The sequence below is a fragment of the Diceros bicornis genome, chromosome 7, assembly GCF_020826845.1.
Source record: "Diceros bicornis minor isolate mBicDic1 chromosome 7, mDicBic1.mat.cur, whole genome shotgun sequence".
In the NCBI taxonomy this organism is placed as follows: Eukaryota; Metazoa; Chordata; class Mammalia; order Perissodactyla; family Rhinocerotidae; genus Diceros; species Diceros bicornis.
The window spans coordinates 83,184,550-83,209,027 of NC_080746.1; the positions used below are offsets into that span (position 1 = coordinate 83,184,550).

The 24,478-nt window shown below is 41.1% G+C and overlaps 1 protein-coding gene across 1 annotated transcript in view; it reads left to right on the forward strand.

The window, feature by feature from the left end:
- BBOX1 (gamma-butyrobetaine hydroxylase 1) overlaps positions 1-24,478 on the forward strand; it is a 57,069-nt gene that overhangs the window by 18,612 nt on the left and 13,979 nt on the right. The window contains exon 4 of the mRNA XM_058546156.1: positions 10,015-10,213. Within this exon, the coding sequence (XP_058402139.1) occupies positions 10,015-10,213 (199 nt within the window). The remainder of the gene's footprint in view (positions 1-10,014; positions 10,214-24,478) is intronic.

Genomic DNA, 24,478 nt, shown 5'->3' on the forward strand with positions numbered 1-24,478 from the left:
TGGCACAGTGCCCGGCCCTCTGTGGACGCTCGAAGCCTGTTGGATCCTTTCTCCTCCCCTTTTCCTCCTGTTCAGAGAGCTGTGAACACAGGAGCAGAGGCATAGTGAAGAACATGTGGTAAGGACAGAAGGAGAGAGACAGCAGCATACCTTGTGCTTGAGTTCCCCTTGCACAGAGAGTAATCATGTTATATTCCTGGCTGAAAACACAAGAGTGGCTTAGAGGTGAATTATTGCCATGAAAAGGATTTTAGCCACTCAGACATTGGTTTGAAGTCTGGGCCAAAATTTGACCTACCTGGCAGTTAGTTTCATTTAAATAAAATTAAGGAAGGCAGTGAAGAGACTGGTCAACTATGAACCCAATTCCAATCAGCAACTTGGAAATGTTTGCTGAAGCTGAGGTGATCAGCACGCCGGGGCGGAAGTGGCTACGCTATTACTCTGTTAAGGGTCACTACAGATGAAAATACCAGCAACCAGCACACATGTTAGATTTCATGGATGAGCTAGATACTTGGGTGAAAAAAACTCCAGACCCCAGCTAGGTACAATCTCATGACCATATAAAAGCAGATAATCCCAGTAAGGAAGATAAAGTTAAGATATCTAAAGAGATCAGTGTGCTCATACAAGGAGGAAGCAGAGTCTCTAACCTCTAACTTCAATAGGGCATAATGGAAGTTTCTAGCCCAGAGTAAATTATCAAGCAAAATACATAATGGACAACCAAAAAAAGAATTTATAAAATGACTTACTTGGAGCAGTAAGAAAAAATGAGGAAAACCAGAGGAAAGATGAACCCTCTGATGGAAGCAGACAGTCTTAGATAATCCCGCTCCACACACAGTCTTTCCCATCTTAGTTGATGACAACTCCATCTCTCCGGCATCAGAATCATCCTTGACTCCTCTTTATCTCTCAGACTACACATCCAGTGTATCAAGAAAATCGGTTAGCACTGTTGTCAAAAGAACCTAGAATCCATCCACATCTCACCACCTCCATCACCCCTCTGTCTGCACGGCCAACATCAGGTACCCCCTTCTCCCTCTATCTCTTCTCCTGCTCCTTCTCCAATCTTCCTTCTTCACGTCTTTTAAAGCATTGCTTTATGCCAGGCACTGAGCTCAGTGCTGAATATTTATTGCTCTATTTAATCCTAACAACAACATCACAAAGGCAGCATTATTTATTATTATAACCATTCTACACATGAGAAAAATGAGGCTGATAGAAATTAAGTAACTGGTTCAAAATCAAAGAGACAAGAAGTAGCAGAGCCAAGATTTGACTAAAGAGCATCTGCTCCGTTAAACATGATTCTGTCGTCCTCCCCCTCCCCTATGTGGTCGCAGCAATGTGTGTGGGCTCCTTTCTCTGTCACTGCAATTAGCACACTGAATAGTCAGTGCTGTGTATTTGACTGTCTTGCCCACTAGACAGCTGGAATCTAGGGAAATTACTTATATTAGTAACAGATATCATTTATTGGTCATCTACCATGCACTATGAATTTATCCAGCAAATGCTTAACGAGTGTCTGCTGTGGACCAGGCACTCTTCTAGGTGTGGGGTGCAGTGGTGAACAAAATAGAGAAAGACTCTGTCCCTAAGGAGTTTACATTTTGGTGGGGAAAGGAAGCAATACATTTACAAATATATCTACCATACATTGAGTGGCGAAAAGAACACTGACACAGGTAGCTGGGAGATGTGGTGGAAGCGTATGGAATTTCTCTTCTGAGTCCTTCTATTTTTTCACTGAAATAAGAAGCAAAGTCATCAGCTGAGCATGAGTAGGAGGAGGCAATGTGGGAGGCGTGAGGACAGAATGTGAGACAGTCACCGGTGGGTACAGGACAGAGTTCACTGGAGACCAGTGCGCGTGCAGCAAGATTAGCCATCACAGTGTGTTTTTCTCCAGCCACGTTCAGCTGCCTGCTTCAAGTGCAGATGTCAAGTTCTTTACAGATATCACCTCATCTAAATTTCACAACAACTCTGCAGGTTGTTTTCATCCTGTGTTTTCCAGATAAAGACACTGAACTGAGAGAACGTGCCACTTTCTGAAGGTCACACGGGTGGGAAGTATCAGAATTCACATGTGAATCCAGATCTGTCACCTTCAAACCTTGAGTTATTAATTTTGACACAATGTCTCTATCAAATTGGACCTGCATCCTCATCTCTATATGTGCTTAATACGTTCTCAATGAACTAGCTTCGGAAATGAAGGCTTGGGTGACAGGCAATTCTTACACATTTTGGTTGACTGAAAAGTTAATATGAGTCAACAGAGTTGAGACTGCCAAAAAAGATTAATTAGATTTGGGCCACATGAATAAAAATGTAGTAGCGAGCCCACTGTGCAGGCATGGGCCAGACCACACCTAGAGTATTACGTCTGATGCAAGCCATCAGTGCTGTTCTGGGGCATCAGCAAACTTAAACACATCACCCGAAGGAGAGCAGAGAGGGTTGCGCAGGGCTTGGGAGCCATAAAACATGAAAAATGTGGGGAAGAAAGAGGCTATTTAGCCTTAGAAAGAAACACTTAGCAGGGTAGCTGTCTTTATACATATCTCCAAGACTGTCACATTCTGTGTGATTCTGGAGCACAGAATCAGGCCTAAAAGAAGGGTGACAAAGGTTGATTGTGCCTTAGCATCAGAAAGAAGCTTGTGACAATTGGAGGGTTAAGATACAACCCTCTTAAACAGTATGGGCCGCTCCACAGTGAGACGTGTGCTGTGCAGTTGAGGGTGATGATGAAGCTGTTCTGTGACCTTTTCATGGATGTCACAGGGGACAGTCACAGCAAGAACAGAGGGAAAACTGAATCTTCGGTTTGCCCTGCCAACTCTAAGGAAGCCTGAGCTAATAATCACCCTTCCTGACATCCTTTCTTGCTTGTTTTCCTCCAACATACAACGTTTTTTCCTGAATATCTGGAGTCAAGTTATTTGAGTGGGTATCCCAGCTCTGACATGTATTAGCTGTGTGACGTTGCGCAAATTTTCCGAGACCCTTGTGCCTATCTCCTCATCTCTAAAATGGAAACAATAGAACCTCTGTTATGGAGTTATCATGAGGATTACATGAATTAATCCCTATACAGTGCTCAGAAGAGTGCCTGGAATCATAAGTGCTCAATAAACATTACCTCTTATTTTTTCGATATTTATCACACACCACCATTTAGCATCGCTTCACTGTTTCAGGCATTCTTGTTTTCTCCAACTAGATGTTCATTCTCGTCATAGGGCTGAGCATTTAGAATATACCAGGTACCTACCAGTCCAAGATGAAAATGGGTTTCTCTCCTTTCAAGCAACTTGAACTTGTTTAGAAATGTCTTTTACACAATCTCAGGGAGACTTTTTGAGTTTGGTGGGATTATCACCCAGAGAAAATGTTTTAAGGATTTCTCCATCTTTTAAAATACAAAGTGTGCTCAGACACAACCTCTTTTTTCAAGCATTGCTTCTAGTCTCTAGTCATTAGGAAATAAGCAAAGATTTGTTTAGGATACAGGACGTATTAGTTCTATTAATATACTACTAATGTACTAACCTACTGGTGCCCACCCTGGGCTATATACCCAGGGAAGGGAGAGAAAGGGGCAGTATTGTTGAGGAAATAAAGACAAATGACACACTCTCCATAGTTTGCAAGGAACTTACAGTCCAGTGGAAGGGCGAGAGGAGGCACTGCTGACCCACCCTTGCTCACTTTTCCCCTTCGTCTGCTACACACCCTCTTTGCCTCAGTGACTTTGAGTTCCTCCAACAAATGAGAGTCCCCCTCTTCCTATTGTCCCTCCCCCATGGACACTCTTCTCCCTGCCCTTTGCATGACTGGCTATTCTCTTCCCTCGGGAGTTGGCTTCAATAGCATCTCTTCAGCTAGACTTTTCCTAACTGCCATGTCTAAACTGGTTCCCCATCCCACTTCCAATAATTGTTTGTCAATACAACCTATTTGTTACCCCTATAGCATTTGCTACAATGTTTATTTTTATGTATTTATTTGTTTGCTTCCTTCTTTATTCACTTTTTCCTTCACGAGGGCAGCAATCACATCTATTTTGATTCACTAATGTGATCTCTCTTGCATAGCAAGGCTTTCACCAAGTGTGTGTTGAATAAGTGAAAGATCCTTTCACGTAATGTGGTAAGCACTGCCACTTAGGTGTGTATGGGTGCTGGGGGACCAGAGGACAGCCATCTCACCCACTATTGCAGATCCTGAAGGAGGGCATTGCAGAGGCTGTCGGCGCCCCCCAGAGCCCTCAGCACTCCTCCCATACGTGCCAGCAGCTTCCTGTTGCAAGACTGCCACTCCGCTGGAGGGCCTCCCTGCCTGAGGGAGCAGGCTTGGCCAACACACAGGGCTGAATGCCCAGAGAAGCAGCCCTCAACCAATGAGGGCACGGGTGGCCTGTGCATCTCAGCATCCTTGCCCTTGGCTGGGACAACTCTGGAGGAGTCTACAGTGCTGCTGCACGGTCTAGCAGTGCTGAGCCCCTGCTGCCAAAAGCAGTCACCGGTTCGTTAAAACACCTCCCAGAGGCTTTCTTCCCCCCTCCTGTGAGTGCTTCCAGGGACACCTCCTTCATAAACTGCTTGCGTTCAAATCCTCGTCTCAGGGTCAGCTTCTGGAAGATCTCAGTCTCAGCGAGGACAAGTGGCCAGAATCTTGAAAGACATGTCGAGTTCACTAGGCAAGAAGTAAAGGAATATCCAAGAGGGCAGGGCCCCTCAGGGCAGAAGAGGCAATCGGGCTTTATTTCCACCCAGGTGTCTTTCCTTTACTAGGGGTCAGATTTTGGTTTGGGCTGGGCCCCTACAGGTGTTTACAGGAAAACACAGTAAGAGCCTGGCTGATCCTAAGCACATTTGATGACTATTTCAGAGCCCCAGCAAGCTCCATGCAGGTGGACAGAAGGCCTAAACTCTTGAAATAACATTGCAACCCAGCATGCTGCCCCCATGAAGCCATCACTGAAGAGCTTCTTTGTGTCTTTTCCTTTTTTGAAATACAAGTCAGGATCCAGGAATGTGATGCTTAACCCTGCAAAGGAGACCTTGTACAAATGGTTCCTTGAAAGCCAGCATGTAGCCTGTTCATAAATTTTATGGTGTGTGAAGCACATGTTCAAGGATGTATTTATTAGTAAGGCTGTAAGTTAAATTAGAAAGGGTGGTTCATGCCTTAAATATTCCATCATTTTCCATACTGTTTATGTATCCAGACGCTAGTGTGAAATTTAGATTTTCTTTTAATGTATCCATCTGACAAATGATTTACTCTGGTCAGCGTGTTTTCTTTTGGGCCCCCAGTAGTTGTGTTTTGCACCCGGATGAGACTTGGGAAAATGCTTTTAAATTACTTTTCCAGTGTTAAAGTTTCTATGCAGGTGTCATAGAATGATTTTACTTGTGGATTTATTGAAACGTAGTTTATTTCTCCCAGAAAATTAGAGTATTTTATACTCAGGATGTTATGATGAAGTTGGAAACTGGTTAGTCACAGCGTTGTCTTTGAAAGTCACACACAGAACAACCGAGTGTATGAGCAGCTTGTGTTAGGACACAGGTGCTGTGATGGGCCGTGGACCTTGGTGGCTGATTTTTGCAAAGCTCCTGCTAGGGCACGCCAAAATGCAAGCTATAGTTGGAAAATTGTAAACTTTGCAGAACTTAAAAGGCATTGTAACCACCCTCTGATAGTAAAATCTTGTAAATTTGAAATTATTTATAGTATAGATTATGCTGTCTATAGTATTGACAGCCTTGCCTTACACTGGAATCTCTGTGTGAATATAGTTAATTTTACACCTGTAAAGAGTAACACATTTATTGAAAGAATCTAACTCATTCTGTATTTTTAAAACAAAAAGTAGTGTGTGTGTGCATGTGTATGCATTATTCTATAATGGGAAAATGACTCACGTAAAAACAAAAATTCACTAAAACATGCTATAAACGCATATAGCTGTATGTAGTGTGTGCCCCAAGCAGATCCGTCTTGAATCCACAAAATAGTCAAAATACGAACTCAAAGTTTGCAAACATTTACATCTCATGAAAATGTTTTTTCAATCTCTATTTATTATATTTCCCTGCCACACAGTCACCAAAACTCTGTGGAAAGTGATAATGGCCTTAAGTAAAACCAAACAATCATGGATCACTGAAATACACCGGCGTAGATTAAAGAAGAGAAGCTAGCCAATTGTTAAGCCTTGGTTCATCTCACAAAAGGTGAATAGCCGTGTTGTTGGAGTGTTGTGCAGTGAAATACATCACAGTGTTTCTCCTGCATTGACAGTCCTGACTGGGAGCCAAGGTTACCTTGAACAATTCCAGACAAAGTGTTCCTAATTGTAACTCGCCCTGCCTTCTCTTTTATCTGGTAGATTTCCTTTATAAGGGACAGAATATGCTATGGACATTCAGACATAGGACGTAAAAATACATGTGACAACAGTCTTCCAAGGCCTCAAATGTTTATTTTATGTGTAGTTGTTAAAATTACAGACTTTGGAATCAGTTGCCTGGGTTGGACTAACCGGCTCTGCAAACTGTGAGCTGCGTGACTCGGCTCTCTGTTCCCTTCTCTATAACACGGGAGCGCTGAAGGCCTCTGTCGCACATATTTATTGTGAGCATGAAAAGGAATAATATATGGAAAGCACCTAGCACTGCGCCTGACACCTAGAAAGTGTCAGCAAATTTTGACTATTATTATATTATTATTGGTCTACTGTGTGCAGGCACTGTACTACTAGCAGGCACTGTACTAGATTACTCACCATAATCTCATTGCAAGGTCAACAAATAACCTGCAAGGTAACCATAATTATGCCTATTTTACAAATTAAGAGATGGAGGCTCAGAGAGGAGACCAAGAAACTAGCTGGTGAGAGGCAGGACAGCGATTCACACTCGGCCTCTCTGCCTCTGTGTTCTTTATTCATGTCCTGTTTCATACAGTACCAGTTACATGTGGCTATTTAAATTTAAGTTGAAATTAAATGAAGCGAAAAATGTACTACCTCGGTTCCACTAGCCACATGCCAAGTCTCAATAGCCACATGTTGCTAGGAACTATGGTACTGGATGTGCAGACAGAATATTTCCATCACCTCTGAAAGCTCAATTTGACAATATTGTGGTTTAGATCACACTATCTCTCCAGGCTGGTTTGCTCTCAACAGGATATAAGATTTTTCTTTTAAATACTGTAACAGAGGTTCATCAATAAATTACTTAACCTTTGTAATAAAGACAACATTTGCTGTAGATGGCCATGTAGACAATGGCTAATCCATCTGACAGTCTCTACAGAAACAAAAAACACGGCCTTGGCCAGATCACCACAGTGCCCAAGACCTAGGAGAATCTTCAGCTGTGGTTTAGACAATCTTTTTACTCAATAATAAGAACTGAAGCTGTTGGGAAATCCTAAAGCTGATGTGAAAATGCCAGACGAGTCTCTAACATCGCATCCACCTCTAATTCTCAATGGGCTGATAAGTTTCATTTGGGGCTCAATAAGCTTAAAGCTGTTTTCAATAATTTTTGAGTTTCTGGATGTAGTCTACTTAGGCGTAAGCTTTGGAAAGAGGAGACAGTGACTTGTTAGTTATGACCTTAACATTGATATTTTGCCGAGGAAATTTTTTTCCTAACTGGAAGCCAAATGACTTTTCTAGTTAGGGAGCCAATCAGCAATCTTTATGACCCTTATCCTTTCTTTGTGCAGACCTTTTTGGTTGGTATCAGGTATTACAATCTGGAGGTTTTAAATGCAAAGAGCAAAGAGGAGAGATAAATGGGAGTGGCAAAGCAAACAACCACATCACCCAATATTCTAAACACAGCCAAGCGGATTGCCTCTCAGAAAAGAGGCTCTTTCATATGAAACCAATCCTGCTTGACTTGAGAAGAAATAGTCAAGACATGAGGGACAGACCTGGGGAACTGCAGGCAAGAGAAAGTGTAGCTGGCGTCGTCAGAGGATCATTAGATAAGGGATCAGAAGTTCTGCTACCTCATGGTACCCTGCATGTACTTCAACACTGGCATCTATCATATTGTGTTTTAGTTGTCTGCTTCCTGGGCCAATTCTCCAAAGACTATGAGCTCTTTAAAACCTACTGCCTACTACAGTGCCTCGCGACATGGTGAAATATTAGGCTTATTGAAAAAATAAACCAGCAAATAATTATTGGGTAGCTACTATAATCAAAGAATACCACGAACAAGTATCTTACACCATTCCCCCCTGCAAAAAAAAACTATAATTGTATCCCAAAACCTTCACATCTCATTGTCTGTCCTGGCTTTAGCCACTTGCTCTGGCATAATACAATATGGTCCGTATGCTGAGCTGCTTCCCTTTGCCAAGGTGACTTGGTTAATATTAAATTCTAAGGTTTTCTCAAATGTAGAGAGCACTTAATAAGCATTGCCAGAAAAAAGGAGCAGGAAAGGCTATAGTTTTTTTCAGTTCTGGTTAGTCCCACAGAGAGAGAAGAGTTAAGATGAGAAATTAGGAGCCAGTCACTGAATGTAAGCTCGACTTCCTGAGAAGGTACAATAAGTCACTTGGGCTTGTGGAATGTATTCAACACTAAAGAATATTAACCTAGTCCAAAGGAATTAATGCAGCCACTAGGGAGGCCTAATTTACAGTTTGCAATTTAGGCCCTGGAAAGTCTGCCTCATTATGCAAGCTGTTATGCTTAATAACCCAGAAACTTGGGCAATATATGCATTTATAGCCTGATTAGATCTTCTGACACACACACACCTACTCACTTCTGCAAATGTCCTTATGCAACAAGCTGGTGAAAAGGAGGACATGGCTTCCTGCGCCACACGTACCTTTCTACCACTAAAGCCACTATCTGACTGCTAAGAAATCTTTTTCTACAGAAACAGCCATGTTGACACCCAAGAGGGAATGATTTCCAGTCTACAACTACTACAAGGGAACATTGACCCATTCCTCATTCTAAAACTGGGGGATCTGGGGTTGTTTTCTATAACACGACATCTATTCCCCAGTTAGAAAAGTGGGCATTGCTCAGGATGCTATTGGGGTCGTAAGACCTCCTTCTGTCAGTTGTTAGGAAGGTTTGCCTTCCTAAGGCAAATTCTTTCCCAAAATCTGAAGAAATGAAATGGATTAGCTAGAGTTAGGTCTTTCCTGAACGCAGTTGTTAATATCGGAGTTATTGCCCTTGGCAAAATTATATTTCCTCTGTGTTCCATCTCCTTTGGAAGACCCTGGTTTGCAAGCAAATTATTTTTTACATTTGTTTTCCTTTCTGTTTTCTCAAATGAAGGCTTTTATGAGCATTTAATCATGAGGAATCAGAGCCAAGGAAGGCATTTGACTTGATCTGCTGTGGCATTGTCACCAAAGGGTCTACGCCTCCCAGGGCCATGCCTTTCATCTTTTCTTTCCCGTAGACAGCTTTTGCTGATTCCAGAGAACGATTTGACCCCAGAGAAACTTCTTATTGGGAGAAATAAGAGAAAGAAGGAGCTGTACCTGCCACGGCAGACACGCCCCCCCCCCCCACACACACACACAGGCATATGCTGTTCTAGTCCACCATTCTGATTGCATCATCTGTTCGGAGTTGAGCAATATAACTTGGCTGTTAAAACACACAAGGTCTCGGCCTCGTTTCTAAGCAGCGTCCAGGCAGAGAAGCCCTAAAACGTACAGGTCAAGAGCCATCCATAATCTAAACAGCATTCTCTCAACAAACACGGGGTATCGAATAGCTGTCGCGGGTCAGGCGCAGGTGTAGGCAGGAAGCAGACTGGCTTGGCTCCAGGGAAGAAAAGCCGGTAACATGGGCAGTTCTAATATTGCTGAATTCTGTGATAAATCAAAGGTCAGCTTCACCAAATTTGCCCCTTCTCTGAGGTTCTCATTGCATGTGAAAACACCGTAACCCACTCTGGTTTCTCCTTTCTTGATTCACAGAATGTCAGTACTGGGGTTCGGAGCTCCAGCTCCCGACGCTGGATTTTGAGGATGTTTTAATAAACGATGAGCACGCGTATAAGTGGCTCTCCAGCCTCAAGAAAGTCGGCATAGTGCGACTCACGGGAGCTGCTGACAGATGTGGAGAAGTTCTCAAACTAGGGAAAAGAATCGGTTTCCTTTATCTCACATTTTACGGGTGAGTCACCAAGTAGTTTGTGTTCTGCCATTATATACACAGTTTGATATGTTTCCCAGAAGGGGGACTCTTTTGACTGGAGATACAGAAATTTCTATCATGTCTTGAGCAGGAAGTCAGATGGGAAGATGAGTTTAAAAGTGGGATTTCTCTGAGAATGACTGGAATTTTTAAGGAACCTAAAAGCCCCGAGACATCAAACACAAAAGACAGGCTAGTTATAGGTGTTATGTGGGTTTGCTAGGGCTGCCATAACAGAATACTGCAGACTGGGCGGCTTCAACGATAGACATTTACTTCCTCACAGTTCTGAGGGCCAGAAATCCAAGACCAAGGTGCCAGCAGGTTTGGTTTCTGGGGAGAGCTGTTCCTGACTTGCAGATGGCCACCCTCTCACTGTGTCCTCACACGGCGTTTCCGCTGGGTACCTGCACTCCTGGTATCTCTTCCTTTTCTTATAAGGACACCAGTGCTGTTAGATTAGGGCCCCACCCTTATGACTATTTAACCCTAATTACTTCCTTAAAGGCCCCTTCTCCAAATACAGTTATGTTGGGGGTTAGTGCTTTATCATATGAATTTGGGGGTACACAAGACAGTTGATAACAGGTAGGATGGAAGACTGTGTTTCCCCAAGACTTTTATAACATATTCAGGTTTACAAACGTTAAAGTTCGTTAAAGATTTACCTCCCAAGAGTTGGCGCAAAATAAAGTTGGGCCCTGGGGAATTGAAACCAGGCACTAGATGTGTTAAAAAAGGTAAAACTAACATGCAGAAAATAAAATCTGTGCACTTTAGCAAGTAACAGGAAATACAATTGATTTTAACTTTGGAAAGAAGCTGTTTGCATAAGAATTGCCTGGAGGTAACATTAATTATGAATAATGAAACACTAACAACAGGAAACACTTAACCGGCAGTGGAGCTATGACTACATTTCTAGTCTTTAGGGTGAGGCCCTCCTGCGAGATAGATACAATTATTCTCAGGCTCATAGGGTAGAGGGCACTGGAGGTGAAAAAGACCTTCAAAACCCAAAGGTTGCAAACTGATGACACAAAGGCTACATTCAGATATGTTTTGTTTGGCCCACATGGTGTAGAAAGAAAATGGGATTAGTTGTCAACACTTAAAAACTGGAAGATCTTCCATTAAATGTGGATCTGACTTTTCTTGAAAAATCAAATCTGGCAACAACTGAGCCTGAATCTAGCCTGCATGCTAACAGTCTGCTGGACGTAAGCAGTGGCTGCCCCGGGAAGAGAGCATATTCTCCATCTCTGCTCCACAAATCCCACCCCCACCCCTGCCTCACACCTGCAACGCCCTGCTCGCCTCTGGGTTCGCCACCACTAATCCAGAGTAAGACGTGTCTCTAGATAACGAGAGAATCAGAAATATCGAGTCACTTGCCCCCAGTGATTTGAGCAAGTTTATTCAGGGCGGAAGACTCCTTCCTGTTTAGCCTAGGATGACCCAGCTCCCCCCTAACACCCTAAGAACTTACTTTCACCATTGGCAAATTTGTGTCGTACAAAATTTTTATCTCCCCTATCTGTAAGAATTTAAGCTGCCTTAGAGATTACAGCAGTAACAACAAAGGAAAAAGGAGGAAAAATCTTGAAATTCTTAAGAGCCTTAACTGTATTATTAGTTCTTTATTTAATTTTCACAGCTTTCTGAAATAGATATTATCCACCAGTTCTGATAAGGAATCTGAAGCCCAGAGAACTGACTATAACTCAAGTTCCCACAGGTAGTGAAACTTGGAATCTGGGTCTGTCTCCTTGGTGGGCTTCCTAATCCCCCTCACTATCAGTGATATGACGGAGGAACATGGAGAAGATTCCTTCAGGCACCAGAGGAAAACAGGAGACTTCAACTAAATCTCCTCTACGATGTTTTACTTAGTTTTTACTTGCTGACAACAGACTTTTTGTATCTATGCCCGCTCATTTCACAATTTATACTGGTGGCCAAATTTGGGGGCTCTTTGTTGTAATTCCCTAACTCCCACCGCCATCCATCACATTAAAGGTCACAATCTTTGTCCTGATTTATGACTTGTGTTTTGTTGTGTTTTGTTTTCTCAAGTCCTAAAAAGGCTAACAATTTGGCCATGGATCTAATATTGTGAAATTTATTGGAATAAATACTAAAGGTTTGTTGTTAAAACAAATCAGATGTCCTGTTGCTGTTCCATTGTCTTTGTCCTATACCTTTGCATCTGACCAGGAGGTTTAACCCACCCAACTCACCGTCCTCAGACGATCCCATTTCTTCCCTAAATCTCTCAAACTATCCACTGCTGCTTGCACCACTGATTACCAAGAGCTCTCCTTTATTTTGGTAATTTTCAACTCCCTACCTCAAGAACTTCCAGAAGAGAACAGTTTTGTTGTTGTTGTTGCTTTATTTTCATTTGTCTGCTGATTTGGTTTGTTGTTTGTTTGTTTGTTAAGGAAAGAGAAAAGTGAATCTTTTCCCTGATGTTATTTTCCTTTTCTGCTCCTTTCCACAGTAATGTGGAAAAGTGATATTAAAGTTTGGGTAACATGAGATTTAAAAGAAAAAAGCATATTTAGAACAATGCTTCTCAACCTAGGCTGCACACTGGAATAGCCAATTTAAAAAATACTGACATCTGGGTCCCATCTTCAGAGATTTTTTTTTAACAGGACTTGGATTTGGCCCGAGGATCAGGACCTTGAAAAACTGCAGGTGATTCTCCCCTGCGGCTCTGGTTGAGAGGAACGGGTAGTTCCAGACAAGGCAGGTCTTGACTGGCGTAGAACTTGGGTGCTTTACATCCTCTGAACCCTCACTATCACGTGAACTAAATGCTCCTCTTTGTGCTGTGCTAAAGCCTGGCTGTGACAGCTTCACAACAGAACCAGTCGCTGCCTTCAACAGGGTCCGTCTCATTCATATCTTTGTTTCTCCACTGGCAAAGCACCTTACTCTTGTTTGAAAATAATTGGTTGGTGAGTGAGTGAATGGAATGAATAAATGAAGGCCATAAATAATGGAGAAGAGGGACTGCCAAAAACAGGAGGGGGATAGAGAAAGGAGAGTGGGGGAGGTTAAAGGGAAGCTTTGCTTACCATGTAGATTTTTCAAGGAGCCTGGCTTCCGCTCTTGCTTAGTGAGATGCCAAAAACAATAATAGCTTGGGGCTGCTTTACACATGCCTCCCCTGGGAAACTAATCCCCACCTAGTACTTTTCCATTCAAATAGAGTCACTAGTTTGGAGAATTTGAATTGCATGAGTCTAAAATGAGAATTATAATATCTACTTTTGGTTCTTGGCTGTCATCTCCATTGTTAAACAGTTGGTTGGATAAACAAAAACAGTCGATTCCAGCACTGTGTGTAGTCTTGGTATATAGGAGGCAAGGAATAAATGTTTGATGAATAAATGCACACCTAGATGTTTTTAAAGGACGATAAGGCAGCAGATGAATGTAATAATCATTAGAGCATTTCATAACTATAAAATTATGCTCAGCTACTAAATCAAAATGGTAATAGCTTTGAGGACAAAAGTACACATCGTTTTCCACATCTGTATTTTCTCAGATGCTTGTCATTATTTTGTTGGTAAATCATCTAGATGATATTTTTTCACGCAATCAAGGCTTTCACGCAAGCCTTACTGCCTTGATGGTGAAAGATTTCCTGGGAGAAAAGAATAAGAGTTGGCAAAGAAACTCGTATTGTCAATTTTGTCAAATGTACATACATGTGGAGCAGTATGTAAAAAGATAACCTTTTCAGGAAGATTTAAACCTCTGATATGGAGCAATGTAGTTTTTACAGAGTGGGGCCAAAAGCCTCATCCTGTATCTCTGAACCCCCCACACAAAATCCATAAAAATAGCTTTCTGTCTTTTTTTTTTTTTTTTTGAGAAAGATTAGCCCTGAGCTAACATTTGTTGCCAATCCTTCTCTTTTTGCTGAGGAAGATTGGCCCTGGGCTAACATCCATGCCCATCTTCCTCTACCTTATATGTGGGGTGCCACCACAGCATGGCTTGATAAGCAGTGGGTAGGTCTGCGCCCGAGATCTGAACTCGCGAACCCTGGGCTGCCGAAGCAGAGCACACGAACTTAATGACTATGCTGGCCCCCGGATCATTTCTTTATTAAAGAAATTATCTGAATTTTATGGCATAATTAACCCAATGGGAAATAGTCATTGTAAACTATACTCTACCTGTATACTGCCATCTTTAATGATTGTCCCAAATTAGGATGTTTTCAAGCATGCCTCCCACAGAGTAAATATGAAAGAAAGTGCAATTGCTGTGCGTCAAACAGAAGGTCTTGATCGGTGGAATCATGGCTTTACTCAGCTATGCGACAACTGTTCCTTCAATTCTACTCAGTGCAAAGCACCCTGCTGGGCATTTTGTTCTGAACTAGATGTAGGTTTCTACTTTACGGAAAACTATCTTTGGTGATTTTTGTATATGGGTGAATGTAAATACTCGAGTTGACTTCATCTAAATAATCTGGACCAATAAAAATTTCATGAAACCAAGAACAAACTAAAAGTAAGTCTGGATTTTTGGCATTGCAAATAGGGCAACATGACAGTTAATACATACCAACAGCAGTGAAAGAGCCAGTGCATACCGGAAGGGTGATGCTCTCCACATGGTGACAGCATGGTCAAGAGGGGCCATATCCAGCTAACAATATGGCCACCAGAGAGAACGAAACCAGACTGCTCAAAATTTACGCAGGCTGCCACTGTGCAAATAGATGTGGCATTAATCAATACATATTTAATTAAGACTACGTATGCCATGCAGCCCCTCCTCCCCATTCCAAGCTAATCCAACTCAAACACAAGGCATTTTATCCCCCCAAGAGGGCTGGTACGGGACACCCACAGCTCAGTTGCTTTCTCAGTTGCTGCTCAGGGTTGCTTCCCTCCCTTCCTACTCAACACCTTCTTTCCTGCAAGCATCTCCCCTGCTTTTCCATCTCCCAGGCTTTATTCTGCCTACAGACAGCCCGACCCAAGTCCTCCTCTGCTTTTGGCTGCTTTTTGGCCTTTCTTGCCCTTCTCACTTGACCTACTAACCGCTTTCCTCCTCCCTTGCAACCCTCACCCCTGCTGTATCCTCCCTCCATTTGGCAGCCTCTGCCTCTCAGGAGGAGAACCCCCTCCCAGCCTGTGCTCTGTGAGATCACCACCGGCACCTCATCCGCAAGCTCAGGCATTACAGCAAAACAACCTAAGTATTTGACTCCTCACCCAAACGAGCCAGTTTTGCATTCTGAATGGCCTATCCAGAAAGAGGTGGAAATTCTCCTCTCTCCCACATATTCATAATATCTAGTAAGGCAATTTCATTTTCTGAGGAAGATTCTGCTTTTACTGGTAATGCATGCAGTGTGGAAGAAAATGCACAGCTCTGCACAACTGTTTGTTGCTGTGTCGTGGTCATGTTTGCTCGTCTTGGTCCTGTCAGACTGTAATTGTAGGACAACACTGAGAATTCAGATGGTCTTTCCTAAAAAGGCAAAATCATACTCTAAGAATTCCTTTTCTAATTTATTGGACAACTAAATAAACTGGCTAGGTTAGGATATTATTAGTTATATGAGCTCCTTTGTGTGTGTGTGTGTGTGTGTGTGTGTGTGTGTGTGTGTGTGTGTGACACAGAGGGCGGGAGAGGGAGGAAGATTCAGCAGCATATTTTTTAAAAAATGTTTAGCTCTGGTATTGTGTATTAACTAGGTATCCTGCTAACTAGTAACTACCAGCCAGAATAACCTTTGAAAATAAGGCACGTGTATCTCATTGCCATTGCCACTGTCACACTGAGCTCCGTGCAGGCAGAAACGGTGGCCGAATCGGGATGGTATCTTCAGTACCAGCTCACTGCCTCCCACGCAGTGACCTCTCAGGAAATTTTAACGAAAAAGAATACATGCTAAGATATTGAGGACTTCCATTTGGTCAAGACATCAAAAATCCTTTCTTAGCGTTGTCCACATTTATCAGTCTTTAGTTAGAAAATTAACCTCATGGGCACCTCTAAGTGACGTTTCTTCATCAGAAAGTCAAAGAGAAGAGAGTACAGATTTCAACATTGGCTAGAAAGACGGCCTGCTTTCTAGAATAGAGCCCAGAAGTTCGGGTTTTCATCTTTCTAAGAATGTTTCATTTGCTGGCATAAGCAAGTTGCATTAATACATATAGCAAGAATTAAACTAGTAAAAATAATGAAGTGAAAATGAAAAAATATACTTTTCTGAAACAATAACATCAGAAATAAAATAAAGATGGTGAGAGACAATGAGGAAAAGGGGTAAAAGAAAAGAAACTTATGGATTTTGGTGCCAGGCAAATTTTATCCTGTGGAGACAAGCATGGAAGCTGTATAATTGCTGAATAAAACTTATACGGCTATAAACTGTAGTGAAAAAATCTAGATAAATACTGTAGAACACTTCGTTACAAAGAGTTGAGAAGAGCATTGAGGACCCAACGCCCCAGAGCATCCGTACTGCATTACTGCCCAGAGAGCTGCCCTCAGGACCAACAGGGAAACAGAGTTTAACCCTGGCTGCACCATCAGCTCTTTGGAGGTGACACGTGGGTCTAAATTTTCATGTAATGTCACGGAGTTCTGTGGTTCTCCTCTACAAGTACTGGCTTCCCTCTTTCTACAGGAGTGTTTTAATACTCATCATGTCCTTTGAGGCCTTTGGAGGAAAATTTGCTGGAAAAATGTAAAATGCTACTACTACTGCCCAGTTTTGCATCTGCCTGAGTGCCTTGCATGCAGCTTCGTTGCATGAATAAAATAATGTCAAACAGAAAATGTTTCTGGCGGGCTGTTTGTCAAATACACCAGCCAGGCCAGTTAGGAATTAACAATATTGAAATGGCCTCTGGGGAGCTCAAGTATATGTCCGTTCCAGCATTCTCTGGATTTCTGCTCGCATTTCTGTAAGCCAGCCCAGCAGCATTTCACACATTAGATTGTATTAGAGATTGAGAGTATATGAGTGAACAATATTATTATTCTTTGGCATCTGGCCCACTAGAAATTGCTCCTACCATTAGCACTGCCTCCAAATCTGACTTTGAAACAGCTACTCACTTGATGTACACATTACCAGAAAACATTTGTGACATGTGGGGACTGAACAGGGAAAGAAAAACAAGTTTACCCGTTTAGTTGAAGTTTCTAGCCAAGAAATTGCTGGAGAAACCACACAGCACTTCTTAAATAAAAATGGCTTCTGAGTTATGAAAAACCAACATAGAAGCAATTCAGACTTGGGAAGAAAACAAAGAAAATTTGTCTGAGTTCTGAATTTAGTTGTAATTCCATCCTGCTTTGTAAAAAATCACACTGGTATCTCTTAATGAATTGTTTTAGATTTAGTACTGATCACAGTGTTCCGGGGGGGGGACCTTTAAAATGTGTGTTCTTGTGAGTGTTAGGGTTTCCTGAGCAGAGTAACAAGCCATGTTCTTTGGGCCATTGTAAACCCCAGCTTGTTATCAGCCAAGATCCGGTCCCTGGGGTTCCCTTTGTAATATTAACTTTCATAGTAATTAAAGTTGCTGCCAACAAAACCACTTGAGTCTGAGGTCATCTCATGAATGAAAGGAAAAATAATTTCTGTCTCATGCTCCTCTAGAAATCCCTTGAGGAAATTTATGAGACCCTAAGCAGTCGGTTGCTTCTCCACAAGCCCCCGATCCCCTTGTCTCCTTGGCTGTGCTCTGTGCAGCCATGACAGGCAGCTGTTATCATAGGGATGGGAGGAGGTAATTCTCTATTCAGCACGTTTTATATGCTAAATATTGAGCTCAGGGCTTTACAGTCGTTCTCTTGAATCTTCACAATTCTGATAAGAATCATTATCCCCATTTTAAAGGTAAGGAAAGTGAGGCAGAAATCAGGCTATGAAACCAGGTCTGCTGGACCAGCAGTTTGCAGTCTCCCTTGCACATCAGCTACTGTGGCCATGTGTTGTTCTCTGATGTCTCCCCATAGCTCCTAAGGCCATCACAACTGTCAATTGTCAAATGTGCTTCTGTTCATATTTATAGCTCAGACGCAACAGAGTGATTTGACAGGATTCTATGGAAATTTCTCCCTAAATCATAACAACAGCACCAGAATATTCATTCCCTTCCCCTCCATTAATTTCAAATCATAGCCAACTGTTTATGCAAAGGCAAAATGACATTTGACAAAGAATCAGATAACTTGTCGCAAAAGAAAATAATGTTTCACATTAAAAATCTAAACTAGCATCCAATTCCTGTTCTGATGAAATAAATTAAGCACAATTTGACCTTCCACCCAAAAAAACTACTAAATACGTTTAATGTGGAATTCTTGTAAATTACTTTTTTTATTACTGTACAAAGCACTGCATTCTTAGTTTTTCATGATGAAGGTCTTTGGGACTTTGGAGCAAATCGCTATAACTTTCTTCTTTATGCTTTTAGAGGTAGTTGTCATCTTTCTGTCACTACTTGTCTTTATTTTTATTATTGGGAGTATTATTAACCTTTGAAAATAAGTGGAAAAAAAAGCAGTTCTCATGGTAAATCATAATACAGATACAGAGAAATCACATAAAACAAATGTATAGCTTAATGAATTCTTGTAAGGCAAACACTCTTCATCACCATCCAGGTCAAGAAACGGAAACTTGCCAGCAGCTCCAGAACCCACACACATATTGTAACCAATCACAAAGCTCTCTTTCCTCCCCAATGTAACATCTCTCCAGAATTTCATAATATTCACTACCTTATTTTCCTGGTTCAAAGTATCATCCCCCCAAGTGTGCATCCCTTAGCACTACAATTTGGTTTCCCAACTTTTTAGTTTTTCGATGTCCTTTTTTCTCCCATACGATTAGTTCTATAAGTAAATATAAATTTACTACTCAGCAGCAGTGCTGTGTCAATATATCTATTCATTTTGGTTGTCTGAAGCCCATTCTCTTGTAAATTCCTCAGGAAGGACGCGTGGGAACAATATTCTCTGAATTCTTGCATGTTGACAGCAATTTAAGGCCTTTATACTTGAAAATCAGCTTGGCTAAATAGAAAATTCTTGGATCACAGCATCTTTAATGTCACTCCAGTTCCCTTGGTAATCTGATTTTCTCCTCCTTGTAAGTAATTTGGTATTTTTACCTGGATGCCAAAAGATTTTTTCTTTCCAGACCAGTAATTTTACAGACTGTCTTGGTGTTGGTTCTTTTGGGGCAGCTTTTCAGGGAGTATATGGTTCGGTCTTTCGCTGCACTTTCAAATTTTTTTTTTAATTTCAAAAAATTTTTTAGGGGCCGGCCCGGTGGCGTAAGCGGTTAAGTGCGCGCGCTCCGCTGCGGCGGCCCGGGGTTCGCTGGTTCGGATCCCCGGCGCGCACCGACGCACTGCTTGGTAAGCCATGCTGTAGCGGCGTCCCATATAAAGTGGAGGAAGATAGGCACAGATGTTAGCCCAGGGCCGTCTTCCTCAGCAAAAAAAGAGGAGAATTGGCGGATGTTAGCTCAGGGCTGATCTCCTCACAAAAAAAAAAAAAAAAAAAAAAAAAATTTTTTAGTTGTAATTTTTGGTATTTGTTCTGCTCTTTGAGTTTCTTCTTTTGAGGACCCCCTATTATGCATACATTAAATCTTCTTTACCTACTCTCTTAATTTGCTACTTCCTCTCAAATCCTTCTTATCTCTTGCTTTTTTTGATATTTAAATTTTTTCCTTTTTATTTTCTAGTTATCTAAAGGCATACAAATAACGTTTATTGGATCTTGCATTCTTTCTAGCTTAGTCTTCATTTTTTAATAATTTTCTTGTTTTTTTCTTTCCTGAAGATATCACCCAATTTTTTAGTATCGAATTCTGATGTAAGTTATTCGTTCATACATTGTATCATTTCATTAAAGTCTTTTGGATTCATTAGAAGTAGCTAAAACAGAAGTTTTAAATAGAAACAGAAGTTAGAAATAGAAAAATAGAATATTTTTCATCTTTTGGGGACACATCCTTCTGGAATGTAATGTCTGTAAGTGTGCTCTTTTGCTATTTATTCTCTTTTTCTTTTATGAGACTAAACCCTAATCATTTTATGTTGCTAACTTCTATGTGCAATTTATTTTCTTAACTATTAAAGGAGGATATGATTCAGAAACCTGTTGTAACGTATGGTTTTAAGCTATATTTCAAAACCGTGGCTGAGAACATTCTAAGACCTCCTGGTTCCTCTCCTTCCCTTTCATCTAGACCTTCATTTTCCTTTGTCCTTGTAATGCTCAGTCTAAGTCTTTTTCTCAGAAGGAAGCTTTCTTATGGAAGGGAGTTTGCCCGGTAAGTTTTGGGAGTTCATGGGACCCAGACTATTCCAATCCCTTACCATGGACCTCTTGTACTCAGCTATATCGGAATGTGAAAATCCTCTCCCAGGTTTAACTGCCATTCTCAAATTGCCCTGATGCACTTTCCAGTGGATATCTGTTAGTGATGTGGGAATTTTCCAGCTCCATAAGGTACCTACTCGCTTCCCTCTACTTCTTCCTGTGTAGTTCTGATACCACATACTATGGCTTTGGAAGGTCTATCTCTATATTCACTCATTTTGGGGGCTTCGTGGACATATCTTATCACTTAATTTTGATTAGATGTTGTCCCTGAGTTTTTGGGTTTGCACTTTAGATGTCCTGCGGGGAGAATTCAAAGAGATTAAAAACTATGTCGCTGCCATCATCTCAGAATCCTCCTTGTTTACTTCATACCCTTATGCCTCACAGAGATCTCCGTATTAGTTTGGTGGGCTAAGTAAGAGCAATACTAGATATCAGAAAGATTACTACGGTCTTTCTAGTTTGTGTTTGGGGATATTAATTCTCACCAAAAAATGACATGAAATTTTTCATTTTCAGGAATGAATGCAATATAAATGAGTGTCTATAATACAAGTAAACTTGAAAAGATAATGACTTTTTAAAACACAACTCCAGCAATTTTGCAAAGTATTGTCTTCAGATAACTGTAACACTTCCCCTAGAAATAAGACGACAACAATGATTGATGACTAAAGTGTTTGTGATTTAAATATACCTAAACTATATAGCTTAGGCCAGGACTAAAGTTAACAGACAATCAGGAAACAAACACAGGTTACTATTCTAGGGTCCATGTCTTCATTCAACAAACATTTTTGGCAATGGCTTAAATGCTACAAGATAAAGAATATGTTTTAACTCTGTTCCCTAATGTGATAAGATTTTTTTTGTAAGACTTTACAAGACAATAAGGGAAGCAGAAATTTGAAGGGAAGCCAAGAAGAGTCATAGGGCAAAGCTTCCCCACTCCAGCCCAGACTAGACTTCTCTCATGGCTTCTGATGGGCCATGTTCTCTCCCTCCACTGGGCCTTCTCATATGCTACTTCTTCTGCTTGCAATGACCTTTACCCTTCTAGGTAAATCCTACTCAATCTTCAATTCTCCATTTAATCTTCACTTCTTTACTCTTATAACACCTTGTACTTTAGCTTTGGAAGATAAATCACACTAATTGGTCTTCCCCATAGACTGTAAGTTCCACAAGGAGCAAGTACCTTGTCTATTCTATTCACTTCTGCATCCTCAGCTGCTGGCCCATTGTATGTGTTGAACAAGAGATAATGGAAAAATAAATATCTGGCACTCTGGTGAGTGATGGCCTCCAGGAAGTCATATGTGGAAGTGTCACAACTATAGTTAGAAATAATATGCAATATAATATTCTTTTGGATGGTTAACTGTAGAATTTGTTTATATTAGCTAGCAGATCATTTTCCATGTTAAAATTTAAAAAATAAAAATAACATATGAGCATTGTGTTTTGGATCCAATAAGGCAAGTAATGCTATTCAAAAGAAGGCATTCTTCCGTAATCTGATGAGAAAAGTTTGCAGCAGGTTGGAGATTGTAGCTGCTGGAGATAATAAATCTAGTCTGCAGTAGTGGATCATCTTTATGTAAAGTAGAACTTCAAAAATGAAAAAGATTACAGATAAATCCAGCATGATTTTCCAAGTGCAAGCCACTAACTAAAAGAGTATAAAAACTATCACCAAGAGTATAAAGAACAAATCTAGCAAAAACAATATTTAAGCATTCCATAAACACTGAAGGATTCAAATTTGTCACAAAACACTATTGATATCATGAAATATCATGAATATCTATGACTGGCTATCTAGATTTGGGTGGATCTAGTGAATTAGCATTCAAACCAAGCTCATAAAATATCTCTACAAGTCATGATCTTAATCCACAGGAGCTTTTGACAAAACCCTTAAATAGAAAAAAATATACAAGGGAAAGTTCTAATTAAATGTTGAGGATGACACGAATAGCTCAGTGGAAATACTTAGGTTGGTTTAAAATAGCGTCTTTGGCAAAAGCAGGATTATTTGTACAGTTTCAATGACCTACTCCAGCACAATACCTGGCAAGCCTCTACCACTGGATTCAGACGCTGTGCTGAGCCGGCCTCTTCAGTTTTAGAAGAATCTGGTCCTGCAGCTCTGCTGCAGTCATGACAGTTCTTGATAATCCGCTTGAGTCGTTGCCTTACTTAGAACAACATTAGAATACGTCTCTAAGGAGAAGTGCATGTAAATACACCCTCATCTCACTAAGGCTCCACAAGTGGGCTTTTAAAAAATAGTTCCTACACAAGCCAATGGGTCACATTTGCATTTATTTCTGCTGTGCTTTATTGGAGATTTGGATTTGAGAATGACAAATGAAAGCTTAGAATCATAGACAATCAGCAGCAGCCTTCTTGGCATGATTCATTTCTATAAGGAGGTGGAAAGGTAAACCAAATGACATTTCTAGGATTTTTCCAGACTTATGCTATAACTATTAGGAGAATGTTTTATGAGTAAAATTGGCGAGCTGCTTTCCTGGGATTTATCATGATGTGTGAGCACAGACTTTTAGGCTACACATCCCATACCGTGCCTAAGACACTTTAGGGCTAAAAAATGTTTATCGTCCCCTGCCAGTTAGCTCAGAGGGTCAGAGACCTGCTCTGATGAAGCCAAGTCATAGGCCCCATCCCTGTAGAAGCCAGTTAATGTCAAACAAAGAAAAGATCTGTTCCTCGGCTACAGCTTGCACCTTAGAGCTCAGCCAGCTCTTGGCTGCAGCAAAACTCAGTTAGTTTACCCTGGATCAGAGGAGGAACTAGGAAAAGGAATGTAGGTGGATCCATGAAAAACCATCAGCATTCTTGAAAAGAAAATCGGAATGTATTCATTTCCTACTGACAGTGTCAACAGCACCATCTTCTTAGTCAGAAGATAATATTCAACAACTTGATAGAATTTCTTTTTTTCTCCTTAAATCCGTTCCTACATATCGATTATTCTTGGAATGCCGATGTTGACAATCATCTGAATCTGTACTATATATGGGCCATGGAGTGATGTGAACTTCACAGAGAACATGTATTTCTTGGCCTCAGTCGCTACAATATAATGGATTGCCTGACTCATACTTGAAATGGGTTGCAGCGGGCTTTATATACTTCTCGTCTCCTTTCACTGGCTCTCTTTCCAGTTCATGGCCACCTACGGATGGCTTTTTAACTTTTAGTGAAATATATGCCAGGCTTTCCGTCCTGAATTCAAATGAGAAAAAAACAGAGCAAAATAGATAGTTTCATCCTCAATCCCAGAGAACAGGGAAGAAGCCCTACCTTTTCACTTTTAGATTCCTCTGCCTAAAGTACATCTCTCAGTAATTCACATTTCTCCTTCTCTTATTTTATTCAGGTTTTTATGAAAAATCCTAGCTCTTTCTAGAGCACTTCCCACAGCATCGTCTCCGCCACGATATTCCCATGGCCCCCAATCCTTATCTGTTACCGGGCTTTATTTTCTTTACAGCACTTCTCTCTACCTGAGATTGGATTTGGTAATTACTTATTGGTTTGTCTTTTTTGTTCTCTACTATATCTATAATGCTAAAACAATGCCTGGAATAGAATCGATGTTCAATATATAATTATTGAAAAATGACCTGGTGAACTTGAACTTTAATTAACACACAGACATTGTAACAGCAATCAAATGACATGCGTATCTAGTGACATTTTTTCACACTGGCTTTGGTTTATTAGGAAACACGGCTTCCTTCCAATTACCCATTGTCTCAGTCTTCTGAGGGAAAAGCCTTACAGAATCTGAGTAATGGTTTCTTTTCTTGCCAC